Here is a 21,146-nt window from a genome sequence, read left to right on the forward strand (position 1 = left end):
TATGAGTCTCTTATTGACGTCATACCAAGGAACTATTTTCTCCTCATTTGAAGATGAAGGCTCTCATTTGATACCGTAGGCTATGCAGATTTTGACAGATAAAAATAAAACTTTTATTTATCTAGATTTTTTCTCAATGCACTTTTCAATAAAAACAGCAAACATGCGAAATAAAAGCCAGATGTTGGGCAGTTTAGACCCAGTTTTGACTTAAACTGTCTTGTCATAGTTGTTTTCTGCAAAGCTGTTTATTGAATGAAGTCACACTGGGCTGTAGTGACACTGCAGTGAGATACTATAGTGCATCGTATGGGCTTTAACAAAGCCATGATGAGCGATTCAAATACTTTAGCCTGCATACGCTGTTCAGTTAATGAAGTTATTCTTGCCAGTGTACATATGCTTTGATGAGGAACTCAGCAATGTCACTGTTCGGGCTGCGGGGCAACAATCACAATGTCGAGAGCTGGTTTGGGACTCAATTGTGTCACATGAAACAGGATGAAACATGATTACACTGGCTGTCAAGGGTTGACTAGACCATGGATGCACATTCTGCATGTTTGAAGAGGCAAATTCCTTTAAGATAGACCCTATCAAGAGGGGCTCAGGATCTGTGTAGAGGGCAACACACACCTGCTACTTCCTGCTGTGTGGTGTAATTTCATACCCGTCATTAGATGTCCTTAGCACACACTAAATGTGCCACAGGGGCTGACGTAGGTAATTTACAGTAGCTGGGATGGGTTACATATCTGCTACGGTAACATGATAAACTATATAAATGTATTTGGCTTTCTCAGTGATGCTACAACTACTCAACAAGCTTCATTAGAAGAAATAGTGTCAACACTGAAACCTGAGTCAAGGTATGTGAGTCAGCCTCAGACTGAGCAATCATGTCATAACCAGTTACAAGACTTTATTAGGCAGACCAAGGCAGCCCTTACAACACTTTTATTAATATTGTGTCTAGATTAGGTTATGTAGACTTCTTTTCCTCCTAGATGACACAGAAGTCTGGGGATGAAGTTTTTTAACCAATGAAAACCCGGGGCAGATCATACCAGCATTCTAAAAACAGGAGTGTCATCTGCATAGTGCCCCCTTTATAGTCACTGCCAGCAGCTTGAACACACACAGTGATTGGTTGAGGTATCTAATACCTCTGGCAAAACTTGGGGAGGCATATTCCACTGACAAATCAGCTTGTGTTCTTAATGAAAAAGACCAAAAAAAAAAAAAAAAGTTTGAAAAGAGCATTGATATTTTATCATGAGTTTTAATATCTTAGTATACATCTTGACATTAGTAGAGAACTGATAATGATCCACATTACCAACCACTATTTTTAGCTGAGATATAACAAAAAGTCTTTACAGTAGATGTGAATAACAAAGATGGTTTGTTTTAAAAAGATCAAACTCTGCACCAATTTCAATATCCAAGAGGTAGTGTAATATAGTATTTGGTGTACATGCTGCAATCCTAAATAATCAGGAAGAGGCCAGATGTCAGTTTTGGGAAGAAAAAAAAAAAAAAAAAGTGTGCAACGACAAAAACGCAATTTTCAATAAACTTTATTTTTGTCCCATTTTCCCCAAAATGTTACATACAAAAAGGTGATCGGAATTGAACATGTCATCGTGTCAAGACCGTAACATTTACACAACAATAAATAAAAAACATGTATAAATAAAAAATAAATAAACAGGACATTATGTGCCAAAAAATAAAGACTCTTCTGAATTGGCAGATGGCTTTCACAATTTTGGGTTTTTTGAAAACACATGTACGTTAATACTTGCATTCCAGGTCACAGTTTTTAGGATACAACTCTGGGTCGAGAAAGCAATGTAAACCGATAAGGATTACAGTACAACGAGTACAACGTTTTCTTTTTTCCAATAGTAGACATTACTGGGATATATATATACTTATGATAACAGCTGTTCTAAAAGCTTATACCAGGTAGTGAGAGTGTAGTGCTATTGGACTTACTTTTAAACTTGGCTCCAAGTACAAAAGCAAACCCCACCTGTAAAACCCATCTCGATTCTTGTTCGTATCCAGCTTGACATTCACAAAGGGTTGTTATTGCACTGTACAGACATCCCTCGGAAAGGCACTTTTATCCCCCCCTCCCCGCCCTCATTTTCCAACCAACAGTTTTGTTAACCAGCACGAGTGGCACACACACACACACACATTCACCTACTGTACGTGAACTTAAAACAGAATCATTTTTAAAAACCAACTAAGAAAATTCCTTTTGGCATCTAGTTAAAAACTAATAAAATATAACAAGTGGTAGTAAAAGCTTTCCAGATGAGTTTACCAAAAAAAGTGCAAAATCGTGTTGCTCCCATAGCCCCTTAAGTATGTTGTGTACCATGTCAGTGAAATTTGTTTCTAATTTAACTATCTAACAAAAACAAAAAAACACAAGTGATGTTGGAGCAGAGGAAGCAATGATGTTCTCAAAACTTATCACCATCGTCAAATAAGGCCAGGAATGTTATTTGTGCATGTGAGGTCAAGATCGTAGTGTGATCCTATAACTGGCTCATTTAAAAAAGAAAGAAAAACAAATAAATGAATGTGTGCACCATAGTCCCAAGAGGCCAGAAACCAACCGAGGGTAGGAGGGTCTCTCTCTCTAATCAAACCACAGTTCTTCCCCAAAGCATCTCTCTGCTGTAAGATCAAGGTTCCAGTGCAAGTCAACGCCCTAAATGACCTTGCTGCCAAAATACTTTTGGAAAACAGAACCTCAAGGCATTTCAGCTGCAAGATTATCCTTGTTTCATTGCAAGCAAAGAGGCCAGTTTTAGTGTTTATATGCCTTTGAGAAACCATGCCTGGGTTATTGGCTATCAGGGGAAGCTGAAAGCTGCAGGGTTGGTTGGTGGCTTTGAAAGATCCAGCCAAGAAGCAGTGGTTTTGAGTGAGTGAGGGAAGGTAATTGAGAGTTTGTGTGTTCATTTAGGCATCTGTCTGTGAGGGATCCATCATTTCAGGCCAGGTAGGAGTCTCCTATTTTAGGTATCAAAACCTTCCAGGTGGATAACCTTCAAGGCATAAGCTGGACAGGCACTAACCCTTGAGGAAGGTGCTGCATTAGGCAACTTCCTGACTGCTTGATGTTTATCAAGGTCAGCCAATTTGATGATCAGCTGCCAGAGCACCAGTCCAGACAAGAATATTTGCTCAACTCCTCTGTGCAGCCCTCCATCCATCAACTGAACAGGCGTCCGCTCCTCCTGGCACTGCCTTGAGAAATTATATCAACCAGTCAGGCTGCCTAAGAAGAGGTGTTAACCAGTCATGTTGCCTCTAAGGCATCTGCCTGTAAGGCAGCCTGGGAGGCACTGAGCTGTGCTCTCAGGCATCAGCATGGTGTTGGAGCAGCTGGACCACATATCGCAGTCGGTGTCGGAGCTCGGAGGTGCAGCCCATCTCCATCAGCATGCTGAGGAGGTAAGTGCAAGAGACGCGTTCCCGGCTGATGTAGGTGAGCAGGTAGGAGTCATCAGATGACTTGCACAGGATGATCTTGGTGTGGTCTGTGTAGAAATTAACCTGGAAGGGAAAAAAAAGAGAGCAAAAATATAAGGGAATGCAAGGTGGACCATAATCCAATGAAGATGTTCCCAAAATTGGTACATTTTTTGCAACTTTGTTAACAGTGTTACACCAATTGTTTTCTAAATGTATCTAGGATTCTAAATATAGAGTTTTTCTACAAACCTGTAGAGTGCCATTGTTGAAGAGCATGACAAGAGCATGGTCTGTCTTCCCCCACTGGAGCAACAGAGGAGGAGAACCTGACCCTTGATCCTCACAATGCAGATCTCCACCCTGTAGAGGACAAAAAATATTTTGTTTACACCACAGGATGTCAAGCTAAATTATTGTCCAACTGCTCTTAGACAACAAAGTCTTGTTACAGTCCTCTTTCAGTATATCCTCCAATTCCTTGCACATACATACCATTCATTATGAAATCCAATACATTAGTCACTTAGTATCTGATTGATTAAATAAACTAATGGCTGCATTCTTCTAGGTAAAAGTAATGGCTTTGCTCATACCTCCATAAGGTTCTGCTCCATGTAGTTAGCCATGAGCTCTACAATTTGTTTCTGGCTGCGAAGCTGCTCAGGTAGAGAGTTTGCAGGGAAAGTGAAGTGTTCATTGTTTGTCAAGCAGTAGTGGACCGTCCTGTTTGGAGGGAAAGAAACAATTAGATTATAAAAACTGCTTTTAAAAAAGGTACTTACTTTTGGTTCAATTTGAGTGTCATTTTAATTAAATGACAATCAAAAATTGCAATGGGGTGGTAGGCTTTGTTATGTTGACACTGGTTGGTGTACACACATTAGTGTAGTTCAGTTACTTGTCTGACTCTAGTCATGAAGCAGTCAAGAAGTTCTACCCACTATGTAAATGTTGACTCCTTCAGTAAACACTGTAGCTCTTAAAAAAAAGGTACTCACTTGCGTTGGTTACAAAGACTGAGATGTGTTCCCTCATTAAAGAGCACACCGATGCTTTGGTTTGAGAGCTGGTAGCCAAAACCATATTTGTTGGAGTAGTCGACCCATTTAGTCACCCACAGGAAGGACTGTGGCCTGGACAAACACGGCGGGTTTCTAGTGGCTGGAGAGAGAGAGAAACAAAGGGAAGAAAAAAAAAAAAAAAAAAAAGTTAGGATTGACGGGATGTGCCATGAAATTGTTCCATAATCTCAAATGTAAATAAGACAAATAATAGCTTTTCCAAAAGTCTATAAGTCAGCATTTTAGAGAAAAGATGCTACAAATCTTGAGCTAGAAGTTTAAAGGGGCTTTAAGGTACATGAGTCTGCAGATATTTAGAGGATGTAAAGAAATAGCTGAGACAAGGAAAAGATGTGGGTGATTAAACTTGAATCACTCTGACCAACTTGAAATGTAATGTAAAGTAAGATTGTTCATGTCAGAAGAAAATGTTAAATATGTAATTCTGCATTTCCTCATTATTATTTAGGCCATACGTGCTCTTGCAGTTTTTATAGCTCAATCTCATAACTCCCTCCTACCTGCAGGCATGGCGGCCAGGCAGCTGTTCAGAATTTTCATGGCTGAGTCGGCAACAGCTGCAGGGGTCAGGACATCCTCGCATGCTGGAGAGACAACAAGAAGTTAGTGAAACATGGATCACTAAGGGACAAAAATGACTTGAAAATGCAGTGAAATACATCTTGCTTGGAGGAAAAGTTTTGGGCCCTACGTTCAGTGCTGCTGGCCATGGTGCCCTTGAAGGAGCGCGAGATCGACTTCCTGGATTCTTCCTCAGCAGGAGTCTGTTCCAGAGGCACGGAGCTGACCAGCTGACCGGTGGGAGAGGGCACCTGAGCAGCAACAAAATAAATTAAAGACGATGATGAGAAAAGACAAGCAAAGTGATGGTAGGAGCACAAGATGGAAAAAAATAAACAAAACAACAAGAAAAAGGTCACCAGTCTCAAGTGCATGAGACATTCAGTGAACGTGTTACATTAATGCGTTCCATGCTTGCTTAGCATTTGTGGGTCTAAATTTAAAAAAAAAAAAAAAAAAAAAAAAAAAAAAAACTCAGCCAGCAATGATGCCTTTGGTTCCTATATTCTGCTACAGCTTTAATGGTCGTCCTTTCACTTTTGAGTCTTTTTAATCTTGCACATCTTACTGCCACTGCAAACTACTTTTTTGTTCAACACTTTCCCTATGGGTGCTTTGAAAACACAGCATGTTAGATATGTAGTTTCTAATGTCATGTGGCCACAAATCTGTTTTTGAAATAACCTGGAGGTAGTCTGTCAGGAAAATAGGCAACTTTGTGTAGTCAGAAGATCAGAAATAAGACAAAATATCCTGCTTGTGTTTCTGGACTACCCGTTTTCTCAGCACAGGCTCATTACCAAGCCAACAGAAATATTTCACTCCAAAAAGCAAGTGAGGTGGTTCCTATTGGGCTCTATAAATAGCAACTACACCAGTCTGATTAGTGATTGGCCAACTGAGCCTCCTGCTGTTGTGGCATTAGCCGCAGCTCTGGTTCTGAATCTTCTTAAAATGAAATAATGAATCAAAATGTGTAGCAGAGAGAAAAAAATGCAGCGACAGTTTCCTGAGATGTTATAGAAAAACTGGTGTTAGTAAATCTAATACTTCTACTACTCTAATGTCAGTTCTTCACCAAATATTAAACAACATCAACTGCAACACTATCTGAATTTGAGTCGTATGTTGACAAGCTGAAGGACTTCTGGCACAATAGAGCCTTAAACTGCTCAAACAAAGCTCAACAACCTGAAAAACACATTTCTAAATCTCTGGGATGATTCCTTTGTATAATTAAAAGCATAATCCATTCTTCAAATAATATAGTTGCCCTACATTCAGTCTAAGAGAGAGAGAGAGTTGGATTTTTTTTTAAAAAAACTCCAACTCTCCCTCATAAATAACAATTATTCACACAATTTCCACTGCAGTGCCATGTATAATATAGTTTACTGATTAAATGAACTTGCTCAAAAAGGCTTCAAACACTGGATGCAAATCAATTATCAGTCATAAAATAAGATAATCCTTCATTGATCCTCATGGGGGAAATTCAGGTGTTGCAACAGCCAGGATACAAGTATACAAAATAAAAAATACTAAATCAAAAAACACAATAGAAAAAGTACACACAACAGCTGTCATCTGCTATGAAAATATATACCAACTGTGGGACTGACTTTATCAGTAGCTGGAATTACCCTGCTTTTGTTTCAAGCAAACAAACATCGTGCAGAAGTAGGGCAAAACAAAAAAAACAAAAAGGTTGTACCTCATTGGGTCCCACTGTCTTGTAGCTGATCTGCCTGTTGATGGAACATTTCACGATGCCTGACACCAGCTTGGAAATGTCTTTGTCATCTTTTTCTTCACATGGAATCTTCTCCACTGCGGAAACAAGATTCTCGCATTGTAGTCACAACAAATGTTTAACCACAGGAGCGTTTATACCCATACATACAGCAGCTCTTGGGGTAAAAAAAAAAAAAAGCTTGAAGGAAAACTAAGCGCAATCCAGTTCTTCAGTTTACATATTTTCAAACAAAACCAGATTATCCAGATGACAGTGGCTGCATAATTGCCTATGGGAAGGGACACAAAATGAACAGATGACCTAGTCTGTTAGATCAGTCACTTGGCCATTTCTGCTGCTTACCTTTAGGTTTCTTTTTGCCAAAGAGGCTCTTGGCCATTTTAGTGAAGAACTTCTTGGCAGGGCTGGGGGGGTGGAGCTCTGGCACCATCACACAGCTGCTTGGGGGAAGCTTATCGGGGGTGAAACCCTTGAGGAAGAAAAGAGGCAGACAAGAAGGTGAGGAAGATGCGAGAGGGACTGAGATGACACAGCTCATTCTGAGTGAAAGGCTGACGCGCGATAGTTTCACGCACCATTTTCCAACACACTCAAATTAACAATCTTTAATATCAAACAGCATCAAATCCCAAACCGTTTCCTTAAACAGACAAAATTAGCATGACTTTTGCGTACTTTGGTGAAGAACTCGTGGTTGAGGATTTGATCCAGTGAGAGTCGGTCGCCGGGGTTTTTCTGCAGGATGCCTGAGATGAGTTTCTGTGCAGCAGGAGAAAGTGTGGATGGCAAGTTGTACCGGACTTCCTTTATGCACTTGTAGGTCTCCTTTAGGTCAAGAGTCTCAAAAGGAGGGTTGCCGCACATCAGTGTGTACCTGAATGGGATAAAGAAATTGTCAGCTCAAGATTCAACGCAATTCAGACTATCAATCTCAATGGCTGAATACAATATCCTCACACTGAGATATGATGAAGCCATGATAAAAATAACTTGTTATTGCACACATGGCTGGGCAAAAGCAAATAACTCTTGGTTAAACTTAGCAAACTCACATGACACATCCGAGGGACCAGACATCAGACTCTGTGCCGTGGCCCTGTCTGTTCAGCACCTCAGGGGCCAAGTAGTTGGGCGTTCCACAGATAGTTCTGTGAAAAACAAGCACAGATACATTTAATGCATCAAGCGATAAGTTCTTTTCTGCTCTGTGGATGCATCATGCAAACAAGGAAGTGGTGGTTGAAGCGTTTCTGCCACAGTCATTCTTCTGGTATTCCACAGGAAGATGTCAAACAGGTACTGAAACTCTGCTCTATGTGTTACATTTAACTGCCATTTGGAAACCGGTTTAGTTAGGTACTCTCTAGGGGAAAAGTAGTGGGAGGAAGAATGTGCTTGGTAACTGACGTAATGGTTTTAGGTCAATGTGCATTGTGAAAGCGGAGAAAATGGCCAGGACTGTAATGTTTAGGTTGGTTGTTGTGTTTATTTACAGTAGCCACTCATCAAGGAGCAATGAATGTGTTTAACTTCAAAAATCAAATAAGGGTATATAAGAAAAAGACAAATTGTTCCCAAAATCAATTTCAAATATTAGTCTGGGGATTTGTGGCTGCTTTTATGCAAACAAAACAAAATAAACAGTAGTTAAACTGACTTTTTCCTCTGCTCGACTGTCTCCAGCTTGGCAGCGAGGCCAAAGTCTCCCAGCCGCAGCTCCATGTTCTCATTGACAAAGAAGTTGCCTGAAAGGGACAAAAACATTTGTCCGGTCAGCATTCCACAGATAACATGTGCCTGCCCAAAGTCACAGCAGATTCCTGGGATGCTTGTGTGTGCGTACGCCACGTTTCAGCTCACATACCTAGTTTGAGATCTCTGTGCAGGATCCCTCTGCTGTGGAGGTACTTGAGGCCGGATATGATCTGCCTGAGGTAATATCGGACTTCTGGCTCTGTGAGCGTGTGTCTCGCCTTCCAAATGTGTGCCAACGACTGCAGAGATAAAGCAATGAGTGAACGGTCAACCCCGTATCTGTCAGTGGGCCTGTGCAACACTGCTGCACACACAAAACACACACAGCCGCAAAAGCAAAGAAATTAGGTGCTGCTGTAATTCAGGTGGGTGTCTGGGACTCCTCGTTAGTCATGATTAAGCTGTTTGACATGCAGAATTTAAATTAGATTTAAAAATTAATATATATAGTGTGTATAGTCTCTGTTGTGCCACTGAGGGGCAATAAAAGGCAAGCTGTATCCGTGCAAGCAAAACATATGCAAACTGTACAGACTGTTCTAAAGACTCCTTAAGTCTCACCTTCCGACTGCAGAGCTCGAGGAAGATGTAGATATTTTCTTGGTCTTCAAAATGATGAGAGAATTTCACCACATGCTTGTGCGACAGGGTTTTGTGGAGCTCGATCTCGTTCGTTATCTGTTAAAATGTGACAACCTATCAATATGTGTGCCTGTTGCAATCCAAAAAAAAACAAACCAGACAATGAATTCAGGTTACACGTCAGGCCCCTCTGCGAGAGACACGAACAAGCACCATCATGTACCTTGTCTCTTTGGTGTGGTTTGGACACCCTGCTCTGTGGGATCACCTTCACAGCGTACATTTTGTTGTTGGAGAGGTCTGTCATCTCGTAGCATCGAGCAAAGCCACCCTTGAGGGAGACAAACGGGATCATCAGTTAACAAAGCAGCAGGTTGAAAACCTGCAATGGCCATTAATAATTTGCCTCAATGGCAAGTGTTTGACCTGAGGATCAATAGCTGCACAGCCAATAAAATGAGCCAACAATGATTTGGCCAGTTCTGAAAAGCTCCAGTGGAGACAAATAACCAGTGCAGGATTAAAACGTGACGAGGGGATTTGCATCCATCCAGATGCAACATTTAATAATCGAGACAACCTCTTGGCCAGCATCTTTTGTTGCCTTGGTGCTCTGATGTGCTTCCACCAACGACAATAAACCCTCTAATATCATGTTTACGGCTGCTTCTTCGTGCACAATTCTTGATGTAATCAATACGATAGGCTCGAGGACGTGAGGGATGAGGCAGACCGAGCTGCTGCATTCATTAACCGTGAAATTGACGGGAGACGTTTCCAGCTCTGCGGCAGGCAGCAGAGGAAAAAAAAAAAAAGAAAAAAGAAAGACTTGGCTGGCCGCCCGACGCAGCGTATCGATGACGAGCAACATGTTGATCCATTCATACATTGAACATACTGGGTCATGAAAATCCTCCCAGAGGCGAAGATGTAAAGGAGAGGAGCTCTTGGCAGAGTCAGGCTGCTGTATGTTTGGCTGAACAGTGGGCTGAGATGACATTATAATACGAGGGCTCTTATAATAATAATTCTTGGGTTTCTTTTTTTTTTTTAAAAGGTAGTGCCAATCATGTGTGCGCACAGGAGCCGGGCACACCTTGCGCCTGATTCATTCAGCAATGACGCGCACAGCAGGGTGAGATTAGCCACATCCACCACGAGGTCATCCCCAATTCCCGCATTAGCAGACTAACACACCTGGAAAACGGCTAATAATGAATTTTAATCATCGACAGCATCCGTGTCAGCCCGAAACGGGCTCTTTGATAGAAATTCGCCTCAGAGGGACTCCTGAAGTGAAGCGAGACAAGCACATGTAACATTCAGTCGCCTTACCTTTCCCAAAAGCTTCCCTTTGCTGTAGGATCTTCCAGTCTTGGAGTCTGTCACCACTTGGGCCAGCTCTGGCTTGATTTGTTCGGATTTATTCCTGCTGGTTTTCACCGGGGCTGAGGACGGATGGGGTCCACGCTCCGAAACGGGCTTAAATAAATCCGCATTCATGGTGTGGCACGAAAGACGCTGCGCCGCAGTGAAACACCCGGTATCCATTTAACACAGCGGTTCAAATAACCACTTGGTGTGTATATATTTATATGTTGTGTGTGTGTATCTCGATCCCCTTCAGCTTCTTTTCTCAGTGGTCGGTCTGATGCGTACCGGTGCGTCCACCTCGTCCAGCCGTATCCATCTGGCGTGTCTGGGCACGGCTCTCCACGGCTATATATGAGAGAGGTGACGTCACGAAGCGGGGGGCGGGGGCAGGTGTCCCACTGGCGGAGAGAGTCCAGACGATTTGCTCAGACAGCATCTAAATCAAGCAAATAATCTGGAAGGTGAGAGGAAATATGAATGAAAGAGCGCATGTAGAGTCGGTTTCAGTCATGCTGCTGGCAAGCTGTCACCCGGAGGAGGAGGAGGAGGAGGAGGAGGAGGGTGGGGGGGTTCCTAATGCTTGTCATGTTTAATCCACAGACTCACTCTTTACTGAGTGGGTCCCTGGGAGTGATAGACCTGAGCTCTTAATTTGGCCTTTTATTATTTAAAGGAGATTATGTTAAGAAATGCGAATCTGCATGGGGATATTTTACCAAGAGGTGGGGAATTATTCTGCCTTCATTATGAAAATTCTTTAGAAGATATCAAGATCTCTCTGATCACTATCTGCTGCCTAAAGTGAATGTGCCTGCCATGTTGCTGTGACTCATACAAAAGACTTTCCCCTGGAGAAGTGATTTACAGTTCGCCACATTCGCTCCAGCATCACAGGTTACAATATTTACAAGTGCTGGAAATGAATTAACACATTAACTGGGCATTTGAACACATCATTTAGGAGCTGCACATCACAGGAATATAGCAGTGAGTCTTGTAATTAATTCAGAAAAACTGCAGACACAGAGATGAGTTTGAAATTCTGCCAAAACGTCCAGAACCCCACAAATTAACAACTTTGTACAGTAAAACATTGGTAAGAGAAACTTGTGAACCACTGACCGCACCTGCCATCTGGTGGACAAAATGTACATTTAAAAGGCTCTGCAGGACTGTGGATTTATTATTTAAATTTCCCTTTATTCACTTGTCTAAGGTTTACTGTGTCTGAACATGTCATGAAGCATTAAAAGCTGTTCTGCCTTATGAACAATCATCTGGGTGCCCAATATGCATTTTGTCAAACAGCAGCTGGACCGTGGCTCATCTTACCAAGTATCAATAAGTTTGGGTTTGGACAGAATGGATTATAAGACTTCTATTTTCTCTGATTGTGGGCTAAGTTTAAGTTTAAACAGCAACTGTATTAAAATAAAATACAAACTTTTGTGTGAGCAGGCCTCTGTGAGGGCATATCTAAATTGTGGTTGGTGGTTGGTAAAAAAATCAGTCTCTCAAAACCAGAAGCAAAGAAGAATTTGTTCAAGATCTATATTTGTGAGAACGTAATGAACAACCTGAGGGTGGGCAACAATACATAGAAAATGGTGACAACAGCCAAAGTAAAATAGTCAACATAATTAAAACAGACATTTTACATATTCACAAATGCTGGATGGAAAATGACGACTTGGACAGTGCAGCTGTAAATAGATATTATAGTAGGCAATTAGGCAAAAAAAAATACAACAGTCACATGAAGGAATTACAAAGAGTGGGTTTTAGAGCATTACACTATGCAACAGGAATGGGTAAAATACAGACCCATGCAGTGATGTAAGTACTACCGTCTTTGCTGCTATCATTTAATCTATTTCTGGAGTGACAAAAATTAAAAGGCTGATATGAAGGCTTTAAAAGAAGTCAGACGAGACCCTCTGGTTGTATTCAAAGGAACGTGATCATGACTTCAGTGAATGCACACTTGAAAACATCAGACACAGACAGTAATCCCTACACCTTATTCATGAGCTGCAAGCTGAGTTTCTAGATTTTGCGGAATATATGATTTATATATTGGACTTGACTTTGACCCAGCAACCTTTAATATTCAAGTCATGTCAGCTGCACCCCTGACAGCTCTCACGTGGTCCTGCTGTGGAAAAGCAGTGAGGGCAGTTCAGAGGCCCATCATGTCCTCTCCTCGTATCTTCTTCTCCTGGGACTCGGACCAGGCTTTGTTGATGGTTCTCTTCATCTCGTCGTCTCCCTCTGAGTAAATCTTCTTCAGCATGTTCATCAGGCCATCGCTGGGGTCTGTGCTGTCATCTGCATTGGGTTTACTGTTGAGGGACAATAGGAGGACAGTTTGTACATGTTTTGGGGCATTGTGGGATTCTAGGTCTCCTCCTGTGTGCGTGCCCCTGCTGCATTATGTGGAGTGACACCTGGCTCACAGATGTGGTACTGCACTTCAATGTGCTGACCACTGCATGACTCAGAACCCTGTTTGGAGTGATTGTCCACATGTGTATGAGAGTACCGACGAGGTTTCAAATCGTTAGAAAGTTGTTGTCATTATCATAATTTTTTTCTCAATGTCTCACACCAGTGTGTCATTAGCCACTGACAACACATTGGCATCAACAGCAGTGCCAATTATGTACATCATCATATACGTTGCACAATATCTTGTGTGCATAAATTAATTTGAAGCATGCAGTGGCCTGAAGTTGCTTAAAATCCCTCCTTTGCACAAATTACTTACTAAATCAGTATTCCATCTTTCTTTGAACTTACTCTTTCTCTTTCTCTTTCGACTGCTTTTCCACCTTTGTTAGGCATTCCCACTTCTTTGTTGTCTGCTTCTTGCACATGACCAGGACCATGTCTGTTTTTATCTGTTGGTGGGAGGAAAAGATGGTTACCGTCCTGTAGAGAAACCAGCTTGGCTTCCCCCAGAAGTTAGCAGTAAAGTGAGGAGCAAAACACAGGCTTGGATTCATCAGTTAGCAAGACCAGGGACTACTACATGCTCAGGTTTCTGATCTGTATGGAACATTTAGCAATTGTTGAACAGAACTTTAACTATAAGCTCTTTATAAATCAATGTTGTAAATCAAGGAAGAGCCCTGGACAGGTTCTAATGTGTGGTAATATGTCAACAATCTTTAAAAAGCAAAATGGCACCAAGATGTAAAAAAAAATTGGAATTGACTTAAAATGCTGTTTTATGGCAATTTCCTGCTTCAATTTCTTGACTAATAGGAAGTTCAACTCCCTGGACTCCTTTAACTGATGAATAGGCTTAATCACCTTTTTGTAGCTGTCCTTTTCATCAATTGGATATAACAGGTTGAGAATTGTCATCTGATGGTTTTTCCCATCTAGTTCCTTCACCAACACAGAAAAGGATCTACAAAAAAAGAGAATGAGCAAATACAGCTGTATGGTTAGTAACACATGACTAATAAAAGCTGTGTGAATACAGATATACATGTTGATTATCACTGTACCTTTCTGTAAAGCTGACCTCCACGTTTTCTGATGGGATTTTGTGCACATCCTTCAGTGTAAGGTAAATTTTGACAAATTTCTCTGACTGGTCCCAGGCTGCATAGAAGATACAAAAGTGGGAACACGTTTCAAATACCTTTTCAGCTCTTGAACACATCTTAACTGTTGCGCTCTCTCACATATCGCAGTAGTGGCCTTACTAAACAATAACATCGTACCATAGTTGGTGATCTTGACTGTGTACGCCACTTTAGAGGCACCAGACGGGTCTGCCTCTCTCCTGGCTTGTTGCTCCTTCTGTTGTCGTTTGACGGCAAGCTCCTTCTCCACCTTCTTCTGCTCCTGCTTTAGCAATTCCTGCACTCGTTTCCTTTCTGCTTTCTCCAAAAGTGACCCCAGCTCCAGCAAATCTGCCTCCAGCTGGTTGATCTGTTTTGGGGAAAGAGTAACACCACTGAGAAATGCACATCCCTGAATTACACAGTTTGTGTTTAGACTGCATCCGTCGAGTCACTGACATATCATATCTCAAATCAAAAATGCTTTCTTCACAATGGTTGCACAAAGTGTAGCCTGAATTTCTCTTAATTGTAAAATACTTGGGATATGTTTTTGTTGCATGTCAGAACAAATCAATTGTACGCCCTGGTTTAGGGTAGCCTATTGGGATCAATTAATAATGCGTTTTGATACTATATCGGCTAAAATAACATTCAATTACCCTGCAAATCACCCTGTAACTGTTAATGTAGAATTGTTCACCCAAGCGTTTACCACATTGGTCTACTAGCGCCATTTACAATAGCACCTTTCAGGGTAATATTGCTCATTCGTAGTTCTATTTTAGCTTTATCTTGTGAAAACTACTGTTTGGGCTAACCCTAACCCTAAACTACTGTTAAATACTGCTTCCTTGGAGCTGAAAGTCTCGATAACTCATCGGATCTACTCACCCATCACTACACGAGGGAGGAGACGCCAACTAACGCTAACTCACTAATACAGATGGATGGACACATCTATGCTTCGTTACCCGATACACTCTTAGCTATGACTTTATGGAATTTGATTAACACATTAGCTTGAATCTCTGCACTTTCATCTCGATGCTCTGGAGAAAAAGTACTTGAACACGACATTAAGTATCAAAATTATTTTGGTAAAATACCGTCAAAGCTAACGCTAGCTTACCGCTAGCTAGCTAGCTAGGTTAGGTACCATCACATGTCTTCAAGCATGACTTCTTACTATTTCCACGTTCGGCAAATACACGTTTAAGTGTGCATAGACATATTCATACTTCAGGGAACAATAGTTAAAGGCAGAAGATAACATTTTATCGCTTCGCCATGGCTTGCTAATAGTTAACTAGCGTTAGGTAACGCAGCATTACTTTAAGTGGAATCATGTAACTACGTGTTAAATCCAGCCACCTCAGCGGGGTCACACTCTATAATAAGACCTATCAGCGTTTACTAAGCTGAATAAAAACACCTGGTTTACCTGTTCGATTAGAGCCATTTAGGCTTCGTCTGTATCAGTTGTATTAGCTGCGATCAGAAATGTTTCGTGTTTCTTTTTCCTGCTCTGACACTGCAGTGTGCAGCGGTTTCCCTTCTTCTTCTGTTTCAATGGCGGGTAGTAGCCGGCCTAAAGGCGCACTACCGCCACCTCCTGGACCAACGGGTTGACAGCCAATAGCAAAGGCAATAGATCATTTTGGCACATCTGGAAACTACTGTTCACTACTGTTTTAACTTTTTGGAAGAATAACTTCAAAAGAACAATTTAAGATTAAAGTACACTAAAAACTTAAGAAGTAGCTAAAGTGGTCAATCAAAGACCCCCTTACTTTCAGCCAATCAGAGTGCTTCTTTCTTTCGGCCACTCAGAGTGGCTCTTCCGTGTGACAGGAGGTGATCAGTAGATCCAAACAGACATGGATCAGATCATCAATACATCATATACACAGTAGCTCTCATCACCATGCCCCCTTTAACAGTCCCTTGTCCCACATTTAAACAAGCCAATTTAAATTAATAATGCTATGTCAAAGAGATGCTGTGGAGTTGGCCATTCTCTGTATAGTCTACATTCTACAATGAACCAAGACACTCAGAGAAAGGTTAGTAATGTACAATATTTATTCACCCATTTCTGAGTACAGTAAGTTACATAGACATTTGCTCTTCTGAGGAGATCGTTTTCTCTTAAAATATTATGTATTTTGTTGTTTTTCATACATCTACAGAAATGATATATTCATGTCCTCCTCAACAATACTGTAAATATGTTGCAGTAATCTCAATGGACTCACTTGGAACATGAACACCTTCCAGGCTTTGGTGGGTAGTGGTGGAAGGATTTTATTACAGCCAATACCGCTAAAGAATTCAAACAGTAAAAGACCATAACAAGTCTGTATTGAAGCTGACGTCTTGCTCTTCTGATTTTTCATGATCCAATCGGAGTGTAGTGTCCAAAGGATCCCCGGTTACCACCTTGCCCTCAGAATCCCGGACATCTGGTTGTGGTCAGCTAAGTGACGGAGGACAATCCGGCTCAGTCGCCACCTCCGCTTCACTCCCCGAGGCCTGGATGTCATTACACACCTGTTGCGTATTCTCACAGGGCAGCTGTCTCTTGGGAATGCTGCAATTTCTTTATCTGCCAGCTCCTGCAAAGATTTTAAAACTGTTTAATAATGCAGCACTTATTTGTATTTTAAATCATTTGGCATCACGTTGGCTGTTATGAATCATCTCCCACAATAATAAAAAAAACAACTGTGACAGCTTCACTGTATACTGTGAATAACTTGTCATCTGCTGCACCTACAATATGAAACATTTATTTTAACACTCTGCACAGTGTATCTTTTCTCATAAAAAGGAAGACTTATGACCAAAAAATGTTCAGCTCTTTACAGATGTGAACAGACATGCAGGCTCCATTTTTTCAGCTCACCATAATGAAGATAGAGTGGTTAAGTAATGAAGTTATTATTCCAAAATAACCCAAAAATCCAAAGCATGTTCAAAACAATGAAGATGTACAGCAGACCAACATGATAAGATGATACCATCACAGTTTGCAAATTTGATAAATGAATTAATGCTCAATTCTATGACACACCACCTAAAAGTGAGACTACAGCATTTGCACCTGAAGCTCTTTGGGTAGGATGGTGTTCTTCCTCAGTGCATTGATCCGTAGCCTCTCATCAGCATAATCAAAGGCCATCTGTCTTCTCTTGACGTCCCTCAGCATCCTCCAGTTAACGTAGTAACCCCTCACCTGCTCCACTGCCCCCCAGCAAGTCCTCAGGGCCTGCACACAGGCACACACACCAGCAGTTGTAATAGACTGACAGCTAATGTTATGCTCTTTGGCACCACAGAGAGAGAGAGAACGGCTTCTACTGAGTTTCTTCTAAGATCTGAACATAACATTACAGGCTGTTCTTGAAGTCTGGTCACACATTTGAATGGAGATAATAAGAGTCCATCCCCACCAATTTACAGGAAAACTAAAATATCCCTGCCAACATTTTGTCTAAAGATTATGAGGCTGATTATTAAGTTGATCATGGATAATGGTATTGATAATGGTATTCAGATCAGGAATATGGGGAACTCAATGTAGGAAGTGCAATTTTTAGCCTCTTCTATAGTGCTCTATATTTCAGTAAGAAAGGGACTGAGGCTTTTGTCTGTATGTTTAGTACATACATGAAACACTTCATTTTCACAGCAAGTTATGTTTTTCACAAAATAAACCAAACCGTAACCTTTAAAAACAGGCATTAGCTGGGACTGATGGGAGGAAGACTCAGTGCGGAGATACAGGTAAGGTGAGGATGCAGCTCAACACACCGTTAGCTTCAAAAACTACCTAAAATCCTGAATGAGCTGCCACAGGCAAAACCTTTCAGACACCAGACAATTCCCTTGTTATTCCATATGACGTTAAACATGCAGGTAGTTATTTAGCAACAAGATAAAGGGTTTAAAACGTTTGTCACTTAGCATGCTAACTAGCATTAGCTACGAAGCTAACGTCAGAAAGCTAGAAACATCACTCGCTAATACTGCAAACGTTACTTTCTCTATCCTTCATTCACACATATGTGATCCAGGCGTCTTAATGGATACACTTAAAACGATAAAATGCAACGTTATAATTGGTAAGTTACCTGCTTAGGGGCGCAGACAGTGGAATAAAGGGCATTTACCCCTAAACATGCTATCCTGTGAGCCGCCATATTGAATGACTTGTTGTGCAAAACCACCGAGGAAGGGAGGACGATAAAACTACTAAACAGTGGAAATATCTCCTCCTGTCGACCAGGAGTGTGAAATGACCAGTGGCGACTAATGGAAATGGATCAGTTCCATCCATCTTTTGTAAAGTTATAATCAGTTTATTAGATTAAAAGAGCAAGAAGGAAAAAAGAGAAAATAGTAACAGATTCCTCAAGCATTTACAGTAAGAGCCACATGGCCAAGTACTTTTTAATAATTGTACATTTTATTACTTCTGTCATGACTTTTAAATAAACTCTGACATGAAGATACTTAAAATGACTTAGGAGATATGAAAATAAAGATGGACACACAAACTCACACAAAAATCTAATTTTGAAAGTAGTTGATGTCTCTTCAGTACCAGTGCTTTAAAGGTAAAGGAGTATTGTGCTTTGTTAAAATGTGAAGGTTCATGCCATGGATAATCAGGAAGGTAGAGATCCCATTTGAAGAGCTCCCAGTACCTGCTGTGGGACAAAGTGATCAGATCAGCATTATATCATAAACATTTCAATGACATTTGTCTTGAATGATGGTTCAACACCAGCTTTACTGTGCTCATTTGTAGTTTTGATCTCACTAACAATATCAGGAGTCAATCTAAGTTTGGGACTTGAATTTTCAAACCCTTGTTGTTCCTCTTGAAAAAAACAGGTGGCAGTGTTGTCCTGTGAATATAAGCTCCTGTGCTCTCTTTCTCACCACCCACCAAAGGAGTGGGGCTCCTCTTCACGCTGAATCTAAAGTTTAGATAAAGAATATGATTTCAGTCAGACACAAGGTTTAGAATCTAAACCTTATGTCTGACCCATCCTTTCTCCCCTGACACCGCTAACAATGAAACTGTTGTTTTAAGGAAGCACTTATATAAAACAGTGCACTGTGGTCTTCTTTCAACATATGGTTCAGCAGGGGACTGTCTTTAAAGGTTTTTATAGAAAAAAAAAATTAACAATAGCAGCAGATTCCATTTAAGTTTTCTTAAACAATCCCCATTATGCTGGAGACTTGAGGGGATGCGTTCTTGGGTAAATATTAACACATGACAAACTGCAGACTGTGCTTCCTCTATAAAGAGTAACATTTCGAAGAAGGCTGGGAAACCTGTACAGGCCTCTGTGCATTGCATTAAATGAAAAATGACAGCAGCTGAAGTGCACCCATGTAGCTCACGGATAGTGATATTTGTAGACCTGACAGTGAATACGTAGCAAGTCATTATAGAAAAACACCACCACCACTATAATTGAGAATGGTTTTGTTGTTGCATGAAACAACAATTTCCTTTTCTCTCTTCATGTCAAAATGTTAGACTAGCCTTTTTTCTATGTTGGTAAATCTTTTCAATTCAATGTAATTATAGAATTACATGGTTGTCAACCAGGAAAAATAATGCTTTTGTTCTGCTTTTGAGATTTGGAAAATGCAGCATTGTTCTTTGACAGCAGCATTATATTATAGTTAAACTTTTCTTTTCCCCCTCAGTTGGTTTTGGCTTACAGTTCAAATCCCTGAGGTTGTTCTTCCAAGATCACCAAGCAGGCAAAATCATCCCCTCTGTAATTTATTTTACATCCATAGCATAGAGATGTCGAAGGCTTGAGAGGTTGACCTTCAGCGTTTCCATATATTGTAAAGTTTATGATAAATGCCAGGCAGCCAGATTCTGTCAGCAAGAATGGAGCTTTATGTTAGTTGACAAAAACACCTTTCTGCTCGAGGAGTTCTTTCATGTGACATTAAACAACTTGATTCTGATCAGATGATTATCTACAGATCAACCAACTATATGGAGCACTTGAGCAAACGGGACAATCATGCTGGTCGACTGTGGCAAAAGCCTTTGTCACCAATGCTCCTTCAAACAAGATATTTAATCCCAATTACTCATTTTGAGCAGCTCTGCAGTCTTACTGTCTCACAGTGTGAAGAGTGGGTGAATGAGGCTTAACTGTGGCTCACACTGAATTCACTGACAATGGCAATCAGAGATGTTTGAGCTGCTGTGTGCAGCCCTGAGTGCTTTGTGTTTAGGGACCAGAGGATCTTTGATGCCTGGACTTTTAGACATTGCGAGTAGATAAAACAAACGACGGTCGAATAAGAATGCGCTCCCTTGGCATCAACAAAGCAATTAGATAGAAAGGTGTCATGTAGACAGGTGTCTTACCGGCAGTGCAGCGGTGTGCCTTACGGGGGATCAAGACCTCAGGCTGGATCATAGCAAAGACTTGGGGAGATTTGGGAACAAAGCAATGCAATATAAAACTGATCTGCTACTGAGATAAGTTAAGATTACTCAGTGACACAGCAGTGTCCTCATCCATGAAAATGACAGCAGTGTAGTGAACATGGTCAAAATGATGTAAGCGAAGATGGAACTTATCGGGTACATTGGTTGCACTTTATTGAAGCCATGCCACCATGTAGAATTTGAAGTCACATGAAACACATGAAGCTCTATGTATTGTAATCTTACTGTAACGTAATGCTCAGGTAAATGGATGGCCTGTCTGTGTCCATGAGGAACATACAAATGTGTTTTCACACAAAAGAAATCAAGCTATGCATCATGCAATTGTGGCTGTGCAAAGTTCAGGGTTTTTTTCTCACTTTCTATGTCTAATTAAAGAATAATACTCAAATGTGTATTTCTAATGTGACTACATATGGTACATATTGTATCAAAATTATGAGGACATGTAGAGTCCC

General features: G+C 40.9%; 3 protein-coding genes across 3 annotated transcripts; all 3 read right to left on the bottom strand.

The window, feature by feature from the left end:
* Positions 1–1,564: 1,564 nt before the first annotated feature.
* Positions 1,565–10,815, bottom strand: plk3 (polo-like kinase 3 (Drosophila)). Its single transcript, XM_070845355.1, has 15 exons — positions 10,573–10,815; positions 9,461–9,568; positions 9,217–9,333; positions 8,765–8,894; positions 8,558–8,645; positions 7,953–8,048; positions 7,576–7,774; positions 7,243–7,369; positions 6,859–6,974; positions 5,275–5,395; positions 5,084–5,167; positions 4,500–4,662; positions 4,095–4,224; positions 3,751–3,861; positions 1,565–3,582 (listed from the first exon to the last, which is right to left on the bottom strand). Exons 1-15 carry the CDS (start codon positions 10,786–10,788, stop codon positions 3,385–3,387), a joined length of 2,004 nt encoding a protein of 667 aa, XP_070701456.1. The 5' UTR covers positions 10,789–10,815; the 3' UTR covers positions 1,565–3,384.
* A 1,333-nt stretch (positions 10,816–12,148) lies between these two features.
* Positions 12,149–15,722, bottom strand: cacybp (calcyclin binding protein). Its single transcript, XM_070845207.1, has 6 exons — positions 15,631–15,722; positions 14,346–14,556; positions 14,127–14,223; positions 13,927–14,026; positions 13,411–13,511; positions 12,149–12,953 (listed from the first exon to the last, which is right to left on the bottom strand). Exons 1-6 carry the CDS (start codon positions 15,646–15,648, stop codon positions 12,791–12,793), a joined length of 690 nt encoding a protein of 229 aa, XP_070701308.1. The 5' UTR covers positions 15,649–15,722; the 3' UTR covers positions 12,149–12,790.
* Positions 15,723–16,388: 666 nt separating this feature from the next.
* On the bottom strand, positions 16,389–18,409 carry mrps14 (mitochondrial ribosomal protein S14). The gene is made up of 3 exons (XM_070845449.1): positions 18,323–18,409; positions 17,293–17,457; positions 16,389–16,804 (listed from the first exon to the last, which is right to left on the bottom strand). Exons 1-3 carry the CDS (start codon positions 18,389–18,391, stop codon positions 16,622–16,624), a joined length of 417 nt encoding a protein of 138 aa, XP_070701550.1. The 5' UTR covers positions 18,392–18,409; the 3' UTR covers positions 16,389–16,621.
* Between the last annotated feature and the right edge of the window lie 2,737 nt (positions 18,410–21,146).

This window comes from Pempheris klunzingeri, chromosome 15 (assembly GCF_042242105.1).
Source record: "Pempheris klunzingeri isolate RE-2024b chromosome 15, fPemKlu1.hap1, whole genome shotgun sequence".
Lineage (NCBI taxonomy): Eukaryota > Metazoa > Chordata > Actinopteri > Acropomatiformes > Pempheridae > Pempheris > Pempheris klunzingeri.

Excerpts from the sequence above, each read along its gene's own strand:
- plk3 (XM_070845355.1), bottom strand. The coding sequence starts at position 10,788 with ATGGATACCGGGTGTTTCACTGCGGCGCAGCGTCTTTCGTGCCACACC. Across the intron at positions 8,049-8,557 it reads ACAGTCGAGCAGAGGAAAAA|AACTATCTGTGGAACGCCCA; the intron begins GTCAGTTTAACT and ends TGTTTTTCACAG. Across the intron at positions 3,583-3,750 it reads TCAACAATGGCACTCTACAG|GTTAATTTCTACACAGACCA; the intron begins GTTTGTAGAAAA and ends TTTCCCTTCCAG.
- cacybp (XM_070845207.1), bottom strand. Across the intron at positions 14,224-14,345 it reads AGTCAAGATCACCAACTATG|CCTGGGACCAGTCAGAGAAA; the intron begins GTACGATGTTAT and ends TCTTCTATGCAG. Across the intron at positions 12,954-13,410 it reads TCGAAAGAGAAAGAGAAAGA|TAAACCCAATGCAGATGACA; the intron begins GTAAGTTCAAAG and ends GTCCCTCAACAG.
- mrps14 (XM_070845449.1), bottom strand. The coding sequence starts at position 18,391 with ATGGCGGCTCACAGGATAGCATGTTTAGGGGTAAATGCCCTTTATTCC. Across the intron at positions 17,458-18,322 it reads CTGTCTGCGCCCCTAAGCAG|GCCCTGAGGACTTGCTGGGG; the intron begins GTAACTTACCAA and ends GCCTGTGTGCAG. Across the intron at positions 16,805-17,292 it reads TCCTACCCAAAGAGCTTCAG|GAGCTGGCAGATAAAGAAAT; the intron begins GTGCAAATGCTG and ends AAATCTTTGCAG.